This window comes from Curcuma longa, chromosome 15 (assembly GCF_044706935.1).
Source record: "Curcuma longa cultivar G26 ecotype Majalengka, Jawa Barat chromosome 15, ITB_CL_G26_1.1, whole genome shotgun sequence".
Lineage (NCBI taxonomy): Eukaryota > Viridiplantae > Streptophyta > Magnoliopsida > Zingiberales > Zingiberaceae > Curcuma > Curcuma longa.
In genome coordinates, this window is record NC_133875.1 from 6746967 (window position 1) to 6769812 (window position 22846).

The 22846-nt window shown below is 35.8% G+C and overlaps 1 protein-coding gene and 1 pseudogene across 3 annotated transcripts; both read left to right on the forward strand.

The window, feature by feature from the left end:
• Positions 1-1075: 1075 nt before the first annotated feature.
• LOC141846639 (cytochrome b-c1 complex subunit Rieske, mitochondrial-like) lies at positions 1076-6117 on the forward strand (annotated as a pseudogene).
• Positions 6118-10147: 4030 nt separating this feature from the next.
• Positions 10148-21928, forward strand: LOC141846434 (nudix hydrolase 16, mitochondrial-like). Of its 3 annotated transcripts, none has more exons than XR_012603337.1 (5): positions 10148-10470; positions 14655-14769; positions 16720-16803; positions 20793-21129; positions 21216-21928. XR_012603337.1 is itself a non-coding variant. In XM_074734480.1 (5 exons), exons 1-4 carry the CDS (start codon positions 10400-10402, stop codon positions 21072-21074), a joined length of 552 nt encoding a protein of 183 aa, XP_074590581.1. In that variant the 5' UTR covers positions 10148-10399; the 3' UTR covers positions 21075-21113; positions 21216-21928. The 3 variants fall into 3 exon arrangements, 2 of the variants coding, with proteins under 2 accessions (XP_074590581.1, XP_074590580.1); XM_074734480.1 differs by having other exon boundaries at positions 20793-21113; XM_074734479.1 differs by lacking the exon at positions 21216-21928 and having other exon boundaries at positions 20793-21209.
• Positions 21929-22846: the final 918 nt, after the last annotated feature.

Sequence of the window (22846 nt, forward strand, 5' to 3'; positions counted from 1 at the left end):
TAATTTATTCTAAAAATAAATTGAATCAAGAGTAATATAGTAAATATTAAATTAATTATATTTTATTCTCTCAAAATAAATAAATTGAACCAAACAATATTAGATTATATTTTATACTCCATAATTTTGATTATGTGATTATCTAATAATCATATAATCAAAATTATATATGATAATTTGAACCAAACATTTTAAAAGAAGATTAGTGCTAGTGCTCTCACGGGTTCAAGAAAAGAATGACTAACCTTAAAAAGTGTCTCGAGAAGGGGCTCTGATAATTATCTCGAACTCTTAAAAAATATTAATGTTGACTTGAGTTCTTGGAGGTGAATTTCCTTATTCATTAGTCTTCCCTTAGAAATCCATCTTCAAACACTAAAATCACATGATTGAGGCAAATCAAATATAAAAAAAAAACTTCAACATCACTCAATGAATCAACAATGACATGATAGAGATTTACAGATTCCTCAACGAAGGCATGAGAGGTGCAAACCTTCATCCCTCTTACCCTTCCACCTTCTTAAACTTAAATTTGCACAATGACATTTAAATCCTGTCTCAAAGCATCTCTACTTTTTTCGACTCAACAAAACTCTCGATGGAGTATCCAACAAAAAATAGAATCCGCTATCTCGGTTCCACACGGTCGACCCCACGATTATTTGTAAAAAGATAAATCGAAAAGCTACAATTATTAGAGTCTCTCAAACATTTGAAGGGAAGTTATAGTACATTTTTTGTTTTTATTTTCTTTTTTATTATAATATTTGTTTATTAACGAGATCTAGTCAAATTTGTCATGAATTTATAATTAAATACTATAAAATAATAATATTAATTTAAACTACAAATTTATAAAAATCTAAACGTCAAAATATTGAATTATTGTTTAAAACAAACTATTTAATAAGTTTTCATTTTGAAATTATAAATAGTGTACACATTAATTACATTTTATTAAAAAAATTAAAAATTATCAGAAACTCAAAAATGCAAAACAAAACCAATCCGACGACAAAATTACTTTTTCCTCTCTCCGATGCCTCGCAGGAATTGAAGGTGGTGGGAAGCAATGCTGAGGCTTGCAGGAAGAAGGTTATCTGGGGTCTGATGCCAGCCGGTGACCGCCGCCTGCTCATTCTTCTCGCAGGGTTCTGCTCTCGGATTGGCAGATTTGCCTCCCGTCGATGATTTCCCCTCTCGGTTGGCCTTTCAATCGCCCTTTTTGGGGTTTGTGAAAGGTGAGAGCTTTCTCCCTGTTTTATCTTTATCTTTTTTTTTTTGACCTCGTCCGTGTAAAAGTGACACCTTGTATCTGCTCATTGGTGTAATTTGTAGTTTGCTGGGCTCAAAATCTTTGAAAGTAGATTTTGATTTGTTCGGCGGGGGTAAATATAAAATGAGTTTGATACTGAATATATGTGGTCATTCTTTATTGGTGCAATCGACTATTGATCAAGGTTGACCAGGTTGATCAAGCACAAGTTGACTCGAGTTGGGGTTTCAATGTTTGATCAATATGTTAGTTAGATGTTAAGTAGGTCAAAGTTGATCGGATATTTGATGGTGAATAAGAGTTAAGTAGGTCAAGGTTGACTGGATACTTGACGAGACGAGAAGTCCAAGTGGATTACAGTTAACCGGACGTTTGACAATGCAAGAAGAAGTTCAAGTGGATCATGGAGGACCAGACACTTGGCATAAAACGAAAAGTCGAAGTGGATTATGATTAATCAGATACTTGATGATCGAAAATCCAACAAGAAGTTGATACGAGAAGTGAAGTCCAGGTGGATCATGAAGATCAAACACTTAGCATATGGATAAAGTCGTAATAGGTTAAGAGTAAATAGATGTTAGGTAATGATGAAGTCCCGACAGATTAAGGGTGACTGAATATTAACAATGATGAAGTCCTGGCAGGTCAAGGTTGATCGGATATTGGACAACGAAAAGTCCTAGTTGGTTGAGGTCAATTAGGCAATGACGAAGTTCTGACAGGTTGAAGTTGATTAGATGTTGGACAACGGAAAATCTTGACAGGTCATAGGGTAATTAGATGTTGAGTGAAGGAAGTCCTAATAGGTTGAGGTCAACCGGATATTAGGCAAGACAAGTTCTTAGCTTTAGAATGGTTGAAAATACGATATCAGTTGATTGATACAGGAATCAATCGACTGATACTATGAAAAAAGAAGGAAGACTTCTGGTTCGGATCAAAATATTAGTAGACTGAAGTCGATCAGAAATCGAACAAAAATTTATCGATTCAATAGTGAAACTCGACTGATGGCATCAATCGATTGATGTTCAATATAAATCGATTGATGTCGTTCAAAGTCGAACAGAAACAGGTTTATTCGAATGTGAGATTCAACTGATTGTCATCAATCGATTGATCAGACATATCAATCGATTGATGTTCAAATAATCGATAAAATTCGATAGATATCAGAAGGTTAAAAGGTCGTTCAACGGTAAGAATAGTGTCGGAAACAATATCAATCGAATGATGGGTAAGATCAGTCGATTGATAGGCGGAAATCAACCCCGACCTAAAAATTTTAAAAGAAGAGTTTCGAGGAGTTTTTCATCGTCGATTCTTGGAGGTTTGAGAATGAAGTGCTGGTGTATTTTCAGATTAACAAAAGACAATTTCAAGCAACAAGAAAGTGCTGAAAGCAAGATACGTGCAAAGTAGTTTACTTTCATTGTAAATTACAATTGTATTTGTTTTCTTATTATGTTCTTGTAAGAATTTGTTGTAAGAAGAGGGTTCTCCATCTCCGGAAGGTATCCGAAAAGGAGAAGATTATAGTGGTGGTAGATCGCTAGGAGTATGCCTTGAATTAGTTATTTTAAGAAGGGGATGATATCAAGTAAAATTCTAGAGTTGTGCATGTGGCGTCAAGTTTGAGTTAAGGTTTCTACTACACATTCAAACGATGAGTTCACAATCAAGACGATAAACGATCGGAGCTATTCACCCTTCTCCTCTAGCTCACATGGATCCTAACAGTATTTTCCTTAAAGAAGCAAACTGATCAAAGTGTACTATTTGAAATAATTTGACCCATTTAGAAATCCTGAAGCTTGCATGAGTCCAAATAATTTTTTCCTTAAAGAAGAAAATTGATCAGAGTTTACTATTTGAAATAACTTGACCCATTCAGAAATTTGAAATGTTTGTGCTATGCAGCACCTCCTTATATGATCGCTGAGAACTTAAAATGATGATATAATCTCTTTTCTAGTTCGAATTGTTTGCGTCCGTTTAGGCCATATTCATAATCTTGGATTTGGTTTATTGCCATCTCCAACAGAGCTGGAAGGGGATTAACATGGAAGTCTTGGAGGGATCAAGAAGGAATGAGTCTTGGAAGAATGAATCAAATGCCAAAATCATTCAACAAGTAGAATAAATCCTTAGAAAGTGTCAATTTGTGAGTCTATAAAAGGAGAGGAGTCAAACTTTGTAGTAACATCGTAGTGATACAACTCTCTTCTTCCCTCTCACTCTCTCCAACACTTCTGCTTCACGCTGTGACAAGAGCCACAGTCTCTTGCGGCTTCCTCTGTTTGTTGTCATTCTGCAGCCATGGGAATCTCCACTCACTTCCGACCAATCTGTTGGTCGTGCAGCATGCCATCCCAACCATTGTCTTACAGAGCCAGCGTAACAATTTCGAGGTTAGGAATGTGAGGGAGAGAATTCCCCATCCTATTCCACTCCTAACTGGTTCCAATAAGCCACATCCATCTGACCCATAGAATTGGTCCATCCCCTCCCTTCTCTCTAGTTTCAGATTCTTTCCCTTGTCTCCCTCACATTCCTGATTTCGTAGGTTGGGATGGAGAGCTGTTGGATTGCAGTGGGCAGAGCTTTCCCTGACTCTGACTTGATGTATCAGTGGGCGGCAGGCAGAGGAAGCAGTGAGAGGCTTCCACTTATCAAAATGGTACAAGGAAATGGTTGGTTGAGTTTGAGCAGCTTAATTACAACACAACTTGGTATACTTTATGTGACAAATGGTTTGATAAAGATGTCACTAGTATGTTGTGCCTAACTTCTTGAATGCTTGCTGTGCTGAAGTCCTTGTATGCCCATTCTAATCTGGTACTGGTATTTGTGTTAGAATGTCACTATAGTTTGTAGAAAATTTATTTTTATAAATTTCTACACTTCTATTTTCATTTTTATGGAGAATATTTTGAGTTCGTTCTCAGTTGAAACTTGTGCCCTATGAACCATATGCCACCTTTATTATGATCCATGTGTTGGTGTCTACTACCTAGTTAGCAATACTCTTTTTGATTTTATAGTGTGAAATAGCTTTGGTGTACTTTCTATATTTAAGTACATTATCAACTTCAATGGTTGTACAGTTGATGTAGAATGGCTTAAGTTTATCTATTTATGTATGTTTTCATTCCAATTGTACACAAACTTGGAGTTTCATTTCATTTATGGCCTAGGTTAACAAGAACATTATTCCTCTTTATGTGGATATCACATATGGCACATTTGGCAGGTCATCATATGCCACATCTGCTAAAAGTTATGGTTAATATCCAAATTTGACATTTTTGTTTTTCATATCAAGTTAGCATATTTGAATATAAGTCTGAATATAATTACCAGCCAGCCATGCATTGATTGAATATGTCATTGGTGTCTAGGGTCATAAACAAGTCAAGACGAATCAAGCGTTGTGGTAAGTAATCTAGCCAAGCCAAACCAAACCAATTTTAAAATTTACCAAGCAAATGGTTGATCAAGCTTGGCTTGGTTTTTGTTTCTTGAGCTTGAGCTTGGTTTGAGTTTGATTCATTTAAATGTTATCAAACTCTTAATTTGAGCTTGTTTGATTGATTGAAGCTTTTACATTGTTAAACTTGTTTGGATGGTTAGCATAATTGTATGATTGTTTTTTCCTTTTATTTGTTTATTTACATAAGTTTTAAAATGTTTTTTTATTAATCAACATGGTTCATAAGCTTTTCTTCATAGTCATTGTTCATAAATAGTTCATAATTTCTATCACGTACATTAACGAGTTGAGCACATGCATGTTCAAACTTATTAATTTAGTTTAATGAGGTCAAGTTTATTCATTTAATTGATCTTGTAGGTGTTGAACTAACATAAACAAGTCCTAAGCCAAACATTAAGCTTCCATTTACAGCCCTAATTGGTGTGGTTCATCTAAACACTTGCCATTTTGTCAACCATTGGCCATAAGTACTAAAACAAAAGAAAATCAACTATGTTTAAATCAGTAAAACAATTTTAAAGTGAGGGCTAAATTTGAACAGTCTTGAAATGGCTCTAAACCTGAGTATCTGAAGGATAATTCCTCATCATTGATGCAAGATCATATTTTCTTGTTTCGGATTATTGAGTTTTTTTCACACATGCAAAATTCAATTAAGAGTTTTCACCTTCTATATTCTTTAGGATATTCCTTCCTACTACAGTAGATGGATCTTACATTTTGTTATTATTCAATTTTTAGTAACTGATACTGATTTCTGTTATCTTGTAGTATTATTATTGATGGTCCTTAATTGATATTACTTTGCATTGCTTTCTGTATCCTAACGCACTATCTGCTAACAAATATGTAGGGTACGCTTCTGAGTCCCTTGTTCATAGGCATCAGGATTTGGGTTCATATGACCTTCCTGCTACTGTCTGCTATTAAGAATCCAACTGCAAATATTGTTTATGATGAACACAACCATGAGTGACGCCGATACCCCCCAGGTGACCCGAGCAAGCGAGCATTTGTGTACTTTGTTTTGACTGGTGGGCGATTTGTGTATGCCTCGTTACTTCATCTTCGTCTCCTGATTCTCAAGTTTGTGTTGAGCATGTCTCCCAGCAAAGATGTCCTTGCTCTAGCTTCTTTGGAAGTGAATCTCTCTGGCATAGAACCAGGTCCACAGTGACTGTTAAGTGGCGCAGCAAACTGGTTTTTATTAGACGCCAAACAGAGAAAGATATCCAGCTGACTCAGTATACCTTCTTGGATTCGAAAGGGTCCTGCGCCGTTTAACCTAGAGGTGCCTCAGTATACCTTCTTGGATGAAAACAAGCTGCTTATCGGTTGAGTCCCAGGTTTGCCTACTCACTTTTCCCATCAGTTATGTTAAAATTCCATCAATATTTTTTTCTGCTAGAACACTAGACAGTGATTACAAATAAATATATTTCCCCTGGAGGTTCGGATTGTATTTAAGATTAATAACTATAACATTAGTACTTGGCAATCCCTTTCCAAACAGTAGTTTACTTGAGGAATGCTATCTCACCTACATTTTGATCCAAGTGTTTCTGTTTATTCAAATTCATTATACTGTGATATGTTCCCAGGCACTATGTACTCTTTACCCTCAATAGTGTCTATTTTGTAATCTGTATTTAAGATTTAAGCCTAACTTGTAGATGGATATCACCGCACACAAACAGGCCTAATGGAGTTAGGCTCATGAATGATATGGAACCTTAAAGAAAGTGAGGGTTTTTGATAGTAGATATAACTCAATATATGCCACAAAATGAAACTTTCCCCAAGTTTCTCTTCATGTACATGTTTTTGTCCAGTTTACCATGTTTAATTATGAGAATTGTGCCAAGAATCATTTAGCCAATGAGTAAATCCATTCCTAATGGCCAAGAAGATTGGATTACATAAACTTTTTTGAAGGCAATCAATTGAACATTTTCAATTGTATCTAGACAACTGACAACTTTCTACTCACAATCGTTACAATCCTATATAAATAAATAGACTGAAAGCACAAGCCGAACTCTTCCTTTTTCAGGACAGAAGAAACATGGACATCACAACTGTGAGAAACGTGAAGAGAATTCCGGGGAGCACACACAATCTCTTAGCTCCTGAAGTATAGAAGTAGTAGTATGGGTACGATAGGCCTCCTTTTTGTCCTCCCTCCGGCGGTTGGGGTGCTGATTTTGGTGGTGGTGCATGGGCTTCTTTGGCTGGTGATGGAGGTGGATGACTCGTCCAAACATAGATTGCAGGAGGCGGCGATAGTGGAGGTGGCGGCGGTGTGCATATCACAGGACACGTCTCACACTTACTAATGCATAAAAAGGAACTATCATCAGGCGGCGGAGGTAATGAAAGTGGCGGTGGCGGCAGTGGTGATGGAGGAGGAGGAGGTGGTGATGCCGGTGAACAGATCATTGGGCATGTATCACACTTGCTGATGCATAGCGACGAGTTATCATCGGGTTCGGCTTGTAAATGCAGGGTGGACGCTAAGATGGAGATGACGAACACCCAACTCATCCAATCCGCCATGCTTTTTGTGTGCATTGCTCTATTTTGGACTGGAAATTTCATGGCTTGGGTTGGCAGGAAACTTATAGGAGCCATGGAAAGCTGCCGATTCAATTAAATTAGTTCAATTCCAAGATTGCATCAGAAGCTCTAAGGGAGAAATAGGTGCAGTGATGAGGCCTTTGCTGTAAAGGATGAAGTGTGTTTGCCTTGGCAGCTAAGGTTGTAAAGATGCCCCCAGTTTTCTGCCTCAGAAATTTACAGGCAAAGCGTCGATGCAGCGTTCAAAGCTTCTTTCCTTGCAAGTAAATTATTCATCACTCCAAAGGTTCTTAAAGGGAGGACACCTACACTGTGACACAAGTATCTCTGAGAGCAAAGTATGTGTTTTTATGTAGCTAGAATCGGATTCTTAATTAAAGTGCAAACCAAGGAGGAGTTGTTTTGGTGTAGCTAGGATTGACACAGCTTGTACTGTGTGATGGCTTTGTGAAAGTTAATGTAACTTGAAAACTTAACGCACTTGATGGAGTGAGTTCACTCATAGATGACTATCCCGACGAGCAAGTGAGTTCGATTGATCGATCGATCAATTGTATATGATGCACTGTGTCTATCATTGACTGTCAAAGTTAAAATGTCCTCAAGCCCTCCTGAGTGTTGCTCATAGACTCTTCTAGGAGAGCTCATATCCTAGAAGATGATGATAACATGTTGTGCATGGACAATAAAAGATGAATAATTGAATTTTACACCACATAGAATTGAAAATAGAGAACACAATTAATTTAGAATATTAAGACTAATTAAGAAGTGAAGTTTATCTTTTGTCTGTTCATGCATTCTCAGTGCATCCCACTGTCAATAAGTGGTCGAGCAAGAATTCTATGAATACAAACTCTCACAAGTCTCAGATCTACTCTAAGAAGATAACAACAACCTCTGAATTAAAACTTCGAATCTCTCGCTTTATAACGATATACAGCAATGTCTTTGGACATGTTAACATCATTATTTAGTCAATATTGGCCTTGATTGAGTAATTTAGGCATAAACAATATGTTTAATGACCTATTGAGGGTTTTGTCATTTAGGATATTGGTATTAAAATTTTAATAATGTGAATGAAAGTTAGGAAGTCCTAACAGGTCATGCAGTGTCAAATATTAGCCATGTGAATGAAAGTCCAAAAGGAGTAAGAGCGGAGCCACATATTACCCTACCCGTACTTTAGCTGTGGGGGGGGGGGGGGGGGGGGAATGTGGGGGAGGGGGGAGGAGGGGGCGACAATCTTGAAGAGGAGGATCTCTGTATAACATCAAAGTGGCAGGGAAGAATGTGTGTGTGTAAGAGAGGAAGGTAGTCTAGGGGCTTTTTTTCGATCAACCTGCTTGGGATCAACCCGGAGGTTATAAAATTTTTGTCTCTGTCGTTGTCAAGGAGGAATGAATGTTTGAAAATGGTCAAGTCTTGACTGGTCAAAGTTGATTGGATGTTGACTTTGATTGATGAAGGTCTACCAATTGATAAAGAGACATGCAATCAACTAGTGATCAAGATGTTGAGCTAGAAGAAGTCGTTGAGTAACATTTGAATTCTAGGAAATCAGCTAATTGATAAGCAAGATTCAATCATTAACAATATAAAAAGAGGATTTCATGAAAATTTTGATACACCAATACTTGAGGGTTCGTGAGCAAGTATTGCTGCATTCCAAGCCTTTAACAATAAAAAAGTGAGCAAAACAAAGATTCATTTATAAAATTATTCATTTGCATTGAATTTATTATCATTTATATTTTAGTATTTTTGTTTGTGTTGTTTGTAATAATAGGTCTTATAAAAAAATTTCTCTGCCTTTGGATGATGTCCGATAAGGAAAAAAATAATAGTGATTGTGATAGGACTCTAGATCGTAGAGAATGAATCTCAAGGTTTTGAACATGTAAAATAATTGACATGTTGTGTGCTTGTATTCTATTTTTATATTTTATCTTTTTATTTTCTATTGTCCTAACTATTATAGTGAGCACATAATTAATGAATAAAATGAGAAAGTTAGTAACCAATAAAATAAATTTAAAAATATAAAAATTTTAAATAAGTTTGAATTAAAAGTTTGATAGCTCAAATCAAGCTTAAGCTTGTAAAATAAGAGCTGCATTTTTAATTTCTTTTAAAATGTATTTAACTCTAATATCTAGGGTTCTTGATATAGTGTGAAATAGTTTTGAGACTTCAATTTCATTTTATACTTATTATGATTGTTTCTTAAAATAATACACCTATCAAATGATTCCAAGAATCAAATACTATTATTATTCTAAATTCTAAGCATGATAACTACTTAAAAAAAAATGAAATCTGCCACTTTAGCAGTCTCATCAATTATATAATCATCTTTGAGGAGATAAATCGACAAATTATAGTTGACTATTACAGAAAAGATATTATTTCGACTTCGTCAAGATTCGACCGTTATTTATTCACTTTAATAAGTTTATTTTGTAGTAACCAACTCAATCATGTCCAAGACATAATTACTTCTTGCTATATGTGAATGGCTTTGTGGCCTTTTTATATCTTGAATAATATTATTAAATTATTTATTTATTATTAAAAAAAGAATTATTCTAATTCTTTCTTTAAAATTTATTACCAAAAATGCCCTTATTTCTTCTACGCAACGGCCGTGGAGCGCGCCCCCACCTCGGTCGAGCACTGACCAACGGCCGGTCGAGAGCCACGTCCTCACCACACAAACAAACCCAAAAATAGAAAACAGAAAAGGACACCCCTGCGCTGCGCTCACACCCCCCTTGCCATTTCTGGCTTTTACTCATTTCCCCTCTCCCTTGCCGCCGGTACTCCGTTCCCCCGGCTGCGCTTCTCCCTTCCCATTTCCCTCCTCTCCTCGTCGCTCGACCTTCTTCTGATTCCAATCCAATCTGGAGTCTCCTCCTCCCTCCGGGTCGCTACTAGAGAAGACGAACAAAGAGGCAGCAGCAGGGTTGGAAGAAAAAAAGGCGAGCAAGGGTCGCTGAGAAAGAGTGTGGAAGAAAGGGAACACGGAAGGGGAAGAGAGCATGTGCGATTTGGTGGCCCGCACCGGTCGACATCAGCAGCGATACGAGGCCGGTTGTCGCCTTGTTGCCGGGTTCGTCCTCCTACGACGCTTCCTCGCATTTCTTTTTTTGGTGTTTCTAGTGGAAGCTTTCTTTTGTGGATCTCGTAATTGAGTGTCTTCGTGTTTCCAAGTTTTAACTTTGTTTGTTTGTTTGCTTGCTTGCTTGCTTCATCGCTGCCTCATCGCTGCATTTTTCATATGCTGATTGATCTGATTCCCGTTGCTTTCGGCATTCCTTGCCAGCGTGCTTGATCTACTTATCATAGATTAGAACCACTGAGCGAATACGAATCCGTCGCTCTGTAGTTTTGTGTGAGATACGGGGAGCAGTAAATTTACCAAAAGGGTTTATTTTAGTTCTCATGTAGCTTTCGCCCGGGTATGGATCGATATTTGGTGCCTGTTCTTTATTAGTGTGTTACCTGGGAAATACGATGGTTTTGTTGCACGAAAGTGATCATTTTGATTACTCTCTCATGGTACATTGCAACTTGGAAGTTGAGCATGATAGTGGTGATTTCGCTTTGGTGGAATAAGGGCATTTGTTAGATCTATAATATTTCATTACAGTGACTGCATGATTGATGCCCCATTCGCTTTGACATTTGCATATAAAAGTTGACTTGGAAGGAGGGAGAGTTTGCCGCTTTTCACCTCCACATATCATCGCACTGCGGAATTATATTCGTTCCTGATCAAGTGAACCAAAAGTTCGTCTTCTTCCATTTTGTTTCCTCCAGCATGAGGATGTGTTAGCATAGAGGCATCCTGAAATAGTCACCAATTTGAAGAATCATTTTTATTCATTGTCTATCGGTGATGAATCTGCGGTAGAAATGAAGACCTAATCGAGATTATTTTCACTTTCTGAGATCAACTTCTAAAGATGAGATTGATTTGATTTTAATTGTCTAGTTATACTTGTTTGATAGGAATTAGATGTCATGGATGCGGACCTGATAGGAATTAATCAATATTTTTGCATGGAATTATTCATCTTATCGAGCAACTTAATATTTGCTCATTCTTTTGAGACTTGTTCCATGTTGACCCTTTTGAGACTTGTTCTATGTCGATCCTCCCTTCTTAGACTGTGTCGCTCCGATTCTACAGGGATCATATTTCCTACCCATCCATCAAGATCATGCTTGTCCTCGAGCTTGAGATTTGGCTACCTGTTTGGTTTCTTAGCTTCTTCCTTGGACGACTCTTTGGGTGATGATGGTCTCCTTGACTCTTGGAGTTAGTGATCATTCTTTGCTACTAATGTTGTCATTTGTTAAATTGATTTTTGTTTGTTCCTCAGAGATTTTGATCGCTTCCGTTGTTGGATCCCTTCCTGCTTTACTTACATTCTGTGTTTTGTTTTGTGATTTTCATGGTCATGACATTGAATTTCAAGAGGATGGGATCCAACATGCTCAACCACTTCATTCTTAGTATAACATCAAATTTTAGTTGGGGAAGAATAAGAAATCAAGTATTATACATTCCATGTCTACTACAAGATGCACCTATTGGTTGGCTAGATGTGTAATGATAAAGTTGTTTGTGCTTCTTGAGTTAATGATGCCAAAAACAAGATGTGAGCGGATGATAGCTAACACTTGCATTATTTGACATTAAGGAACTATTTGGTCTGTTGTTGCTTCTTCATAACTGCTTGCACTCATGGTTGCAATTTCATGTTGTTTGGTCATCTCGACATTGGTTAAGCTTGGATGGCAAGTGATGAACTTCAGTTGTTGGTTGGCTCTATCAATTGAGACATTTTAGACCCTCACATCCTTGCAGGCCACACTTGAAGACTTGGATAATGCACCTTTAATTCTATTTGTAGATTCAAAGTAGTCTTGAGATAAAATGATCTACCTCCTAAGAGCCGTGGGTATGGAGATTCTTAAATTCACTTAAATACTCCTTAACATATCTATCTGGTGGAGCTTGGCCATCCCCCAATTTGCTCACCTTTCCAAGGGTCCAAAGAGAGCATGACATGGTTCTTAGAATTCCTTCTATGAAAAAAAGATGGGCAGAACACCACCCCCCCCCCCCCCCCCCCCCCCCCCCCCCCCCCCCCCTCCTTATGTTTTATCCCTCGTTCATGATCTAGAAATGTTGTTCTAAATAAGGTGACTGTGGTGTGTGACTTTTCTCTAACATATTAGTACAATTGCTTAGTGTTGATTTTAGAACTCCTCTGCAAGTTTGTTTGCCATTGTCGGTGTTGTTGGATGTCATTGCCTATAGTTGACCTCCACCCCCCGCTTCTTATGTTTTATCCCTCGTTCATGATCTAGAAATGTTGTTCTAAATAAGGTGACTGTGGTGTGTGACTTTCCTCTAACATTTTAGAACTGTGCTGTGTGACTTTCCTCTAACATATTAGTACAATTGCTTAGTGTTGATTTTAGAACTCCTCTGCAAGTGTGTTTGCCATTGTCGGTGTTGTTGGATGTCATTGCCTATAGTTGACCTTGATATCATTTTGTTGGGGACACATGCAGGATCAAGTCCACAGGCGAAGTGGCAGCGAGTTTGGCTCATGATTGGATGCAAGAACCTTAACCTTCTTTTTCCCTTTGGGAGCCACCTTCCACAAAGGGGTGTAGTTGAACCGAGGGAAGAAAGGTGCATTCAGTTGTGCAAGGTGGCAGGGTGCTGCTGGTACAGAGGTGGAACAAATCAGTCTGTGTGTGCGAGAGAGAAGAGGGGATTAAATTACTTCTTCGATGGTCTACAAGATTCAGTTTCCTGTCTTTTGTAGACTTCAAAATTGACCTTGATATCATTTTATTGGGGGCACATGCATAGGATCAAGTCCACAGATGAAGCGGCAGCGAGTTTGGCTCGTGATTGGATGCAGGAACCTTCTTTTTCTCTTTGGGAGCCACCTTCCACAAGGGGGTGTAGTTGTGTGCGAGAGAGAGAGGGGGGGGGGGGGGGGGGGGGGGGGTGTTAAATTACTTCTTTGATGGTCTACAAGTCAATGGTCTACAAGATTCAGTTTCCTGTCTTTTATGGTCTTCAAAATTGACCTATTCTATGGAATGTTTCTACATGGAATTATTCTTCTCATTTGATGGTTTGATGTTTACTCATTCTTCCAAGATTGTTACATTTATTCCATGTTGTTCCTCTCTTCTTGGACCTTGTCCCCTCATTCTATGGGATCGCACATTAGATTAGTGCAAATAGTTCACTGTGCCATGGTAATATTGATCGATATGATTGGATCACCATTTAGGCTCACATGAACATAGCATCTATAGATCCATAGTCCATATACTTTGTTCCATACATCCATTGATATAAACATTTTATCCTTAAGATGAGGGATTCCTTTAGCAAAGAACCATTGCACGCATAGTTAGATTTGTGCTAGAGTAAACAGAGCTTCCTTTCAAATTAATTAATATAAAAGCCTTTAAATTCAAGCTTTTACAAATGAAGAAAAAGATATACACGTTGGACAACTTCTTCTATTCCTAGTATGTTCCACCATCACTACCTAGAGTTACACATTATTGGGAGATCTTGAGGAATATACCAGATAATGACCTCAAAGTTCATGTCTGACAAAGGTATGAGTTTACGTTACTTTCATAGGCATGCTGCCACTCTAGTCATAGGTAAGATCAAAGAAAATTTATTGGAGTGAATTAGAGACAGCAAACTATTTAAATGTTAATTTCGATATCATTCTGAAGAAGAGAAATGCACATGAATTACGGATATCTGGTTTCTTCCTTTTTCCAAAGATCTATCACCCTCTATATGAAACTAGTGAATTTCTTTGATCTATCATGAATATAGGTCCTCAAAAAATATTTATTTCTCTATTTTACAGACGTTTCTCCTCATGTTTTGTGAATTTACTTCACTTTTTTTCTTAACCACGAAAGAACATTGCTTATTTTAATAGTAGAATTACATGCGTTTTTGGTTCATATTTTTTACCCCATTTTTCCCCTTGTTGATTCTGTATTCATAAAGTTATGTGTGCTTGCAAGAAACCTTAACTTCACTCGAACCATATGCTTATCATTCTATGAATTTCTATGTAGGAAGTAATGATAGTTTTTGTGTTAGTACTTGATAGAGCTTCCATGTTTTCTAGACTGCAATTGTGTGATTAGTGATGATCTTTGGTTATTTACGTATTTTTTATGCAGTTCTGTCCATCAATGAACTAACATGCAACATATTTGTAGGTGTATTCCATTTCGTTATCGGAACTGTGATGATACTTCATATGATAAACTTGACAAGGAGGTTGAAGTTCTTATGATAAACTCACCCAGTGGACCAGGGCTTCTGTTTCCAAAGGTATGAAAATTCACGTGGACTGCATTTGAAAATATGGAATTCCTTGATGTTATAAAACTAGTGCATAGGTAATTTACTATATATTTACAAGTTATATTGCTTAGTAACATAATCATAAATTATATATCTTCACTCTTGTTAGAGCACCAAGCATTCTATATTAGTACTTCAGTTGTAAGAAAGATCTTACCAGGTCACCAATTAGCACAATCAGGTTTCCTGTATTTTACTTCTCTTTTAACACTGGTGATCGTTGATCAAGCAACCCATTGATTTATCTTTAAAACCGTTCTTTTAGCTAATTTTAAAGCTTCACAAATTCTTATTAGCAATTATCTAATATTGCGAGTACCATAATTATGTTCTACCAAAGTTTTGTAAAACAGAGTAAGGGAGTCTGATTGGATTGGTTCCAAAAATTGACTTGATCCAAGTTTTTTGGATCAAGAAAATTTTACTGGAACCTAAAACCAAGTATAGGAAATTCTATCCAACTTTGGCTGGGTTAGGTTAAGTTGGTCGCCAAGGTTTTAGTTTATTGCCAAAGCACTTACTATCAATAAGACTATTTGCTCAGTGATGCAAAATTTTGATTCTGATATTAAAAGTCAAAAAAATCTGTAACTAAAATCCATACATAAGTATAAACATATTAGTCAGACTATGCAATAGCATATCAAAGACTAAAATTCAACATCCAAGTCCAAATTACTTTTTTCTCAAATTTAATAGCACTCTTTTCCTACAATTAGTGTTTTTAGAATTCAACAATAAGTACTAATTGATGGAATAAATTACTCTTGTTAATTAGAGATAGCAATGACTGGTGAACGGTAACAATCTATTTAATTAAGTTTTCAATAAATGATATATTTACATTATTAAACGTGGGTTGATTTAGGTTTATTGGTATCATGAATTATATATAGAAAATATTAGAATGGATAAAAATAAACAAATACTAAGGTGTAACTGGTTGTTAACATGGGAGGAAATAGGTTGAAATATTATGGACATGTTCAATAGATTCCAATGTTCAAAAAGTTGAATTTATAAGTGTGGAAAATATAAAAACTAAAGAATAAAGGACATCAAATAAAACATTACTCAATATAAATTAATTAATTAATTAGTTTTGCATAGAGCTCAATGAAGTAGGAGAGTCATAGCCAACTACAAATAGTTAAAACAAACGCACCGCTACACTGCTTGATAATGATATCCAAATCCCACAATAGCAGAATATATTATATTTTTCAACCCAAAAGGCAAAATGTTCAGAATTTTGGGTCAGTTCAGATTGGTTATGTACTGGATTGGTTCTTTGCTCACCCTTATGCGAAGGCATATGTTTCCTGTTTCTTTTTGGTCGAACAAACTAATCGACAACAATTTTTGTTTTTGGTAAGTGAAGATGTGCATCTTATTCATAGTAGTGGCTGCACCCTGAAGGTCTTTTATTTACTTCATTATACCTTTAGTTGCTTTCCTGATAATGTCTCTAATTGTTGCTTCTTAGATAACTTAACCAAACTGATGCACATCGTATTAAATTTGTGAAACATATATCTATAGTTTTCTTTATTGACGAAACAGATATCCAGTCTTAATCATGAATCTTCAGTTTTGTTTGGTTTATAGTCTGAAGCTTGCTGCTGATGGTTCATTTTGCACCCACCCTAAAGTTTTATTTTATTGCTCAGTGAAATTAAAATTAAATTAAGCGATTTCTACCAAGTCACATATGGTGATGGATATACAGGCTCTGTGGAGGTATCTATGATGTAGAGTTGTGTAGAATCACTTGCCTTTTTCCAATCAAATCTTTATTTTGTCTTGTCTAAAATATTCTATGCTTGTAAAGTCCAATTTTCTTTTGTATCCATATGAATGGCTATTCAGTAGATATGCATTTATTTTATGATTTCTATCTTTTTTCTCCTTTCACAGGGAGGATGGGAGAATGATGAAACAGTTGAAGAGGCAGCCGCAAGGGAGGCTCTTGAAGAAGCAGGAGTGAGAGGAGATATAGTGGTAAATTTAACATATATCCATGTCCTTATTAAATTTTTGAGTGGAATTATTATCTGGAAGAGGAAAAACTTTTATTGAATTTAATTGGCATTCATTATACCAGCGCTCAGAAGTACACAGTTGCAAGGTTTTAATCAACATTCTTTGATATGCAGTTTCGAGTAAAATAATCAATAATTTTCAAAAACACAATTATCATAATCTCCAATAGCATTAGCTAAAAGGCACATTATTAGCTTACGGATGCAAATCTGCTTCTAATTGTCAAGAACATTGCTCGACAATGTAGGAATGGTTGTGGAACATGGTGAGTTAATTTGGAGTAATGTCATGAGTCATGTGCTATGGATCTAAGAAGTCTGGTCAGGAAACGATTCTTTTTCCTTATAGTTTTACTACAAGACGTTTGTCCGCAACAAGTTTAGGATGATAAATGTACATGCATCTGACCCCAAATAATTAGGTCTTTTAATTCTACTTTTAATTTTTATGCCCTTTCTATCTAGTCCATCTCTTTGCTCTGCCTTGTTGAATACTACACCAACAATAACAACAATCAAGCCTCATCTTATTACATGGGGTTGGTTATATGAATCCTTCTATGCCATTGAGTTCTATCCCCTACTATATCATTTATATTTAAGTAAATTTTATTTTATTTTATTGTTGTTAAAGTCTTCTTTGGTTTTTCTCGTTTAATATGTACATTTATTATAGTTTTACATCACTTAACTGGAGCATCTATTGGTCACCTACATATATATTTGTACCATTTTAAAATGTCTCTCGGAGGTTTCCCTCAATAAGTGCAATCTTAAATTTCTTTTTAATATTTTCATTTCTTATCTTGTTCATCCTTGTATGCCCACACATCCACCTTAACATCCTCATCTCTGTAACTCTCATCTTCTGCTTATGTGCTCGGGTTATAGCCTAATATTTAGTTCCGTATAACATAATAGGTCTAACTGCTATTTTATAAAACTTTCCTTTTAACCTTAAAGGTACTTTACGATCACAAAGAACACTTGATGCTATCTTGTATTTCAACCGTCCACTTGTATTCTATGTAAGACATCTTTCTCAATCCTACCATTTTTTGCAAACATGATTATAAATACTTAAAATTCTCAGTTACAAACAATTCATCATCTTTTATCTTAACAATTGTCTTATTACGTTTAATATTACTAAACTTAAATTTCATATATTCTGTCTTTACTCTATTAAGCCTAAAACTTTTTACTTCTAGTGTTTCCTGTCATAATTCGAGTTTAGCATTTACTCCTTCGCAGGTCTCATCTATCAAAATAATATTATTTGCAAACAACAAGCACCACGGTATCGTATCTTAGATGTGTCCAATGAGTTCGTCCATAATTAGTGTAAAAAGATAGGACTCAGAGCTTATCCTTGATGTAACCCTATTCTTATGTGAAACATTTCAGTTAATCTGTATGAAGTCTTCACTCTTGTCATTACATCCTCATACATATCCTTAATTAGTTCAACGAATACCATGTGTAAGTCTTGCTTCTGTTCTCGATGCTTTTTAATTAGTTGTCTGAGAAGTGTATAATTTCTGTTGTCGACTTTCCAAGCATAAATCAAAATTGATTTTCGATCATCGTGGTCTCTTTCCTTAGTCTTTTTTCTATTACTTTCTCTTAAAGTTTCATGATATGACTTATTAGTTTAATACTTTTATAATTCGCACAATCTTGTATATCTTCTTTGTTATTATATAAGAGAACTAGAATACTTACCCTCCATCAATCAAATATTTTTTTCGTTTTCAATATCAAATTGAATAACTTTGTAAACCATTCAATATCTTATTTTCCTAGGCACTTCCATACCTCTATCGGAATATCATTAGATCTAATTACTTTTCCATTTTGTATTCCATTTAAAACTTATTCTATTTTTGAAGTTTGAATTTTACGATAAAAATTTAAATTTCTATACTCCTTTGACCTACTTAAATTACCTAAGTTAAATTTTTCACCTAAACTTTCATTAAAAAGTTGATGAAAATACTTCTTCCATCGTCCTTTTATTTTCTCATTATTCAATAGTACTCTATTGCATTCATTTTTAATACATCTTATTTGTATAAGATTTATTATCTTCTTCTCTCTCGCTTTAACTGTTCTGTAAATATTATTTTCCCCTTCTTTTATATTCAATTTTTGATATAAGTGTTCATAGGTTTCATTTTTTGCTTGATTCACTATTTTCTTGGCTACTGTATACTTTTTAAATTTTTTTTATTCTTACAAGCCTATAATACCTTATAGGCTATTTATTTTTTCTTTGCTTTTTTCTGTACTTTTTCATTTCACCACCAAGATTCTTTACTTGGTGGTGCACGACCCGTTGACTCATCGAGTACATTCTTGGTTACTATTTTCAACTCTAATTTTATCTTATCCTACATCGTATTTGAGTCGCCGTATATTTCTTCTAATACTTGTTCTCTTGCCCTCTTTCTAAATATGTTTTGTTTTTCATCCTTTAACTTCCACTATTTAATTTTAGGAGTCGTGCACATTTGCCTTGTATTGATACTATGTTTAAGGTGCATACCCAATACTACTAACCTATGTTGGGTAGTTAAGTTTTTCCAAGGATGATCGTACAATCTTTACAAATCTTTCTATCCTTCTTCTAACTATAAGAAATTAATTTACAACTTATTATTTCCACTTTTGAAGGTGATCAAGTGTTCTTTTTTCTTGAAAAATGTATTTACTAGTATATGCTATTGTAAAATCCAATATAGTTTTTCTTTCTTCATTTTTTGTTTCAAACCTATAACCCCCATGCACCCTATCATACTCCTCATTTTTCACTCTGACATGCCCAATTAGACTCCTATTAAAATCATATCGTTTAATGGAATATTTTATAATACCTCATCTAGGTTGTCTCAAAACTTAGATTTGGTGTTTGCATCTATTCCTACTTGAGATGCATATATACTAATTACATTAATAGTTTATTTTGCTACCACTATCTTGAAAGCTATAATCCTATATCCTTTTTAACTACTATTACTTATCCTTTAGCGAACTATCTACGATAATACCTATTCCATTTTTTGTTTTATTCTTTCCCGTGTACTATAGCTTAAAACTCAAATTCTCTATTATTTTTATCTTCTCTCCTATCCATTTTATCTCATGTACACACAGAATATTAATTCTTCTCTTAATCATCGTATCTACTATCTCCATGGCTTTACCAGTGAGCATTCTTAGATTCCATGTTCTAAATCTTAGACAACTAATTTTCCAATAATATTTATTCTTAGCTAACCTATAGTGTGAGAATTCTTGCATATTTAATATTATACTCAAGTTTTCATGGAGATGTAGTGATTCTTGTCAATATGTTACAATCGAACCTTGCAAGGCGAACTTTTGTATATTTAATACTACACTCAAGTTCTCATGGAGTTATAGCGGTTCTTGCCAAGACGTCTGCAATGCATTTCTTCCGGGGAATAATCTACCATTAGCATAATAGTTTGATGGATTCATTCATTGAATATTTATTTGAAAGTCCACATTGATTGGTAACATAACGTGCAACCCTCGCCCTTTTTCATCCGAGCTTGGGACCAACATTGACGTGGTTTGCTCTGCCTTGTTAAATAATTCAGAATATCTTATGTGGCACAGCCTGATTGGTTTGTGCTATTACAACTAACAATCTTATCATACAAATGGGCATTTGGCTAATGCTAGCTACTTGTAATTCTGGAAAGTAAATGAAAGATCTAACAGAAGAGTTGAAGATCCTAAATTTAAAGGAAGAAAAACTATAATTTTACATAAGAAAGAACGAAAACAATGCTATTCTTCAATTATGATGCTTCTCATATGGTAGGAGAAGCTTAAACTTTCTCATGTCTTTCTTTATTGGATGCATGATTAGTTCCTTCTATTTATTTTCTCCGCAGCTAACTTACATTTTCTTGTCAGTCATTTTTGGGGGATTATTTCTTCAAAAGCAAAACCCTTCAAGATGAATTCAGCCCCGAAGGTTTGTGCAAAGCGGCTGTTTTTGCAATGCAAGTGAGGGAGGAGCTCGAATCATGGCCAGAGCAAAGCACCCGCCACAAATCATGGGTTACCTTATCTGAAGCTATGGAGCAATGTAGGCATCCTTGGATGCGGGTTGCTCTCCGTGACGGTTTCTCAAAATGGCATGACAGTATCCTAAGTAGGCTTGATGCCGAAACCGCTCCTAACGATGAAAGTTGATCCTTTTCTGAAACCTAAACAGGCTCCAATTGGTTCAAAGTCGTTGAGGATTAAAGTCTCTCTAATGGTCATTTTTCCTTTTGCTACTTTCTTTAATTTAGTCTTCCATATTGCCAATACATGCATTTTTAAATTTGGCAGCCATACAAGAGTGTTCAAAAGCTCAGCGTATGTGGATTTGGAGGAAAGCAAGATTGTGTCTGTTGATTTACTCCAAATTTTGATAATTTCAAGAATTCTTCTTCGGGTATTAATCTTGTGTTCCATGGCTAATGTGCTCTGACACTCCTCCATTGACCAGCAAACTCGAACCTTCACAAGGCAGATTGGCAGTCGGCTGAGTTAACCTTCAGGAGCAGAGTCAACAGATTTCATTTGCCAACTTAGTTTGTCCTTATCTGAAAACGTATATGGACAGCTTTGTGAACTCACTTTTGTAGTTTTCTCTCGATGCCGAAATTTGCGACTGATTGGTAGATTCTGTAATCATCATTGTATAGATATGGCAAGTTTTGTTGTACTGCACTTCTCAGATTAAGTGGCGCAGAAGTCTCCTCTGATTGTGATGCTGATGGACTGTTCTGTACCACCTGCCAATGGAGTCTGAACATCAAGTACAAGCTTTGCATGTTGATCCTGAAATGATTCGATCTTCAAAATCCATTCGTGGACCATTTACTACGATCATTGTATAAATCATGTCTTGTCCTCACAGGGTGTCCAATTGATTAGAGCATGGTATACTTACTACAATGGAGCAAAGGAAAAATTCCTTTCCCATCCTCTAGTTATTTGACGGTCAGTTATAAGTTGATTTTGTGATTTATCTCCTTTCACATAACTTGAGGACAGATTCTGAGGGATTTGGGGTGAGATGAGCACAATCATATAAATCATGTCTTGATTTGATGTTGCTCTTAGCTTTTGAGTAAGACATGATCATGTGTGGATTTTTGTTTTCTACATACATTTTTTTCTTTATTCCCAATTCATGCTCATTAATTTTCTAAATTCTTGTCAAATTTTGAAATCAAGAACTAATACAATATGAGGTCGATACCTTGGTAATGATTTTATTCTAAATCAGTAGGTCATGCCTATGTGACTTTGTTTCAGGTTGACATATCGCGCGCATATATATATAGTTCTTGCTCTCCACTCCGAGCTTAGCTTGTCATTTTAACTTCTCCCAACTCTCTCATCTAAGCTCTTTACTCCAAGCTTAGTTCTTAGAACTCTCCTTTTCAAGTTCAATTTCTCGAAACTCCGCTTTGAGCTCAACTCTTTAAGCTCTTCGAACTCTTCACTCTGAGTTCAGTTCAACTCTTCGAGCTTTGTTCCATGTTCAGTGAGCTACATCCATGGCTCATCTATAAGTGTTTTTAAGATAGCCACTACTACCCACGCGATCATGAGCTAGAACCGATAACAATTAAGTTGAGATTAATGACTTGACGATTGAAATTAATGACCGAATAACTAAACGGTCCTTAATTTTTTAAATATTATGGCTATGATCTCTATAAGTTTCTCTCAATCTATATCTATAAATATCAAGATACATTGTTATGCAAACGTTCATTGGACTTTTGCCAAAAGAGGCTAATCTTTCTAATAACTACACTTTTAATAACTTAAGCATCGCCAGAAAACCCTAACGCCCTTGGTACTTCGGCAAATTTTGCACCATTAGCAATTGGGTTCGATCCAACTAGTTAGTAGCAAGCGAGCGAGCGAGCCAGTCGAAAAAAAAATTCTCTTTTAAATGATAA

Bases quoted from the DNA above. Each gene is read 5' to 3' on its own strand.
- LOC141846434 (XM_074734480.1), top strand. From the start codon at position 10,400: ATGTGCGATTTGGTGGCCCGCACCGGTCGACATCAGCAGCGATACGAG. The intron at 14,770-16,719 runs GTATGAAAATTC...CTCCTTTCACAG, and splicing joins CAGGGCTTCTGTTTCCAAAG to GGAGGATGGGAGAATGATGA. The intron at 16,804-20,792 runs GTAAATTTAACA...TTTTCTTGTCAG, and splicing joins GAGTGAGAGGAGATATAGTG to TCATTTTTGGGGGATTATTT.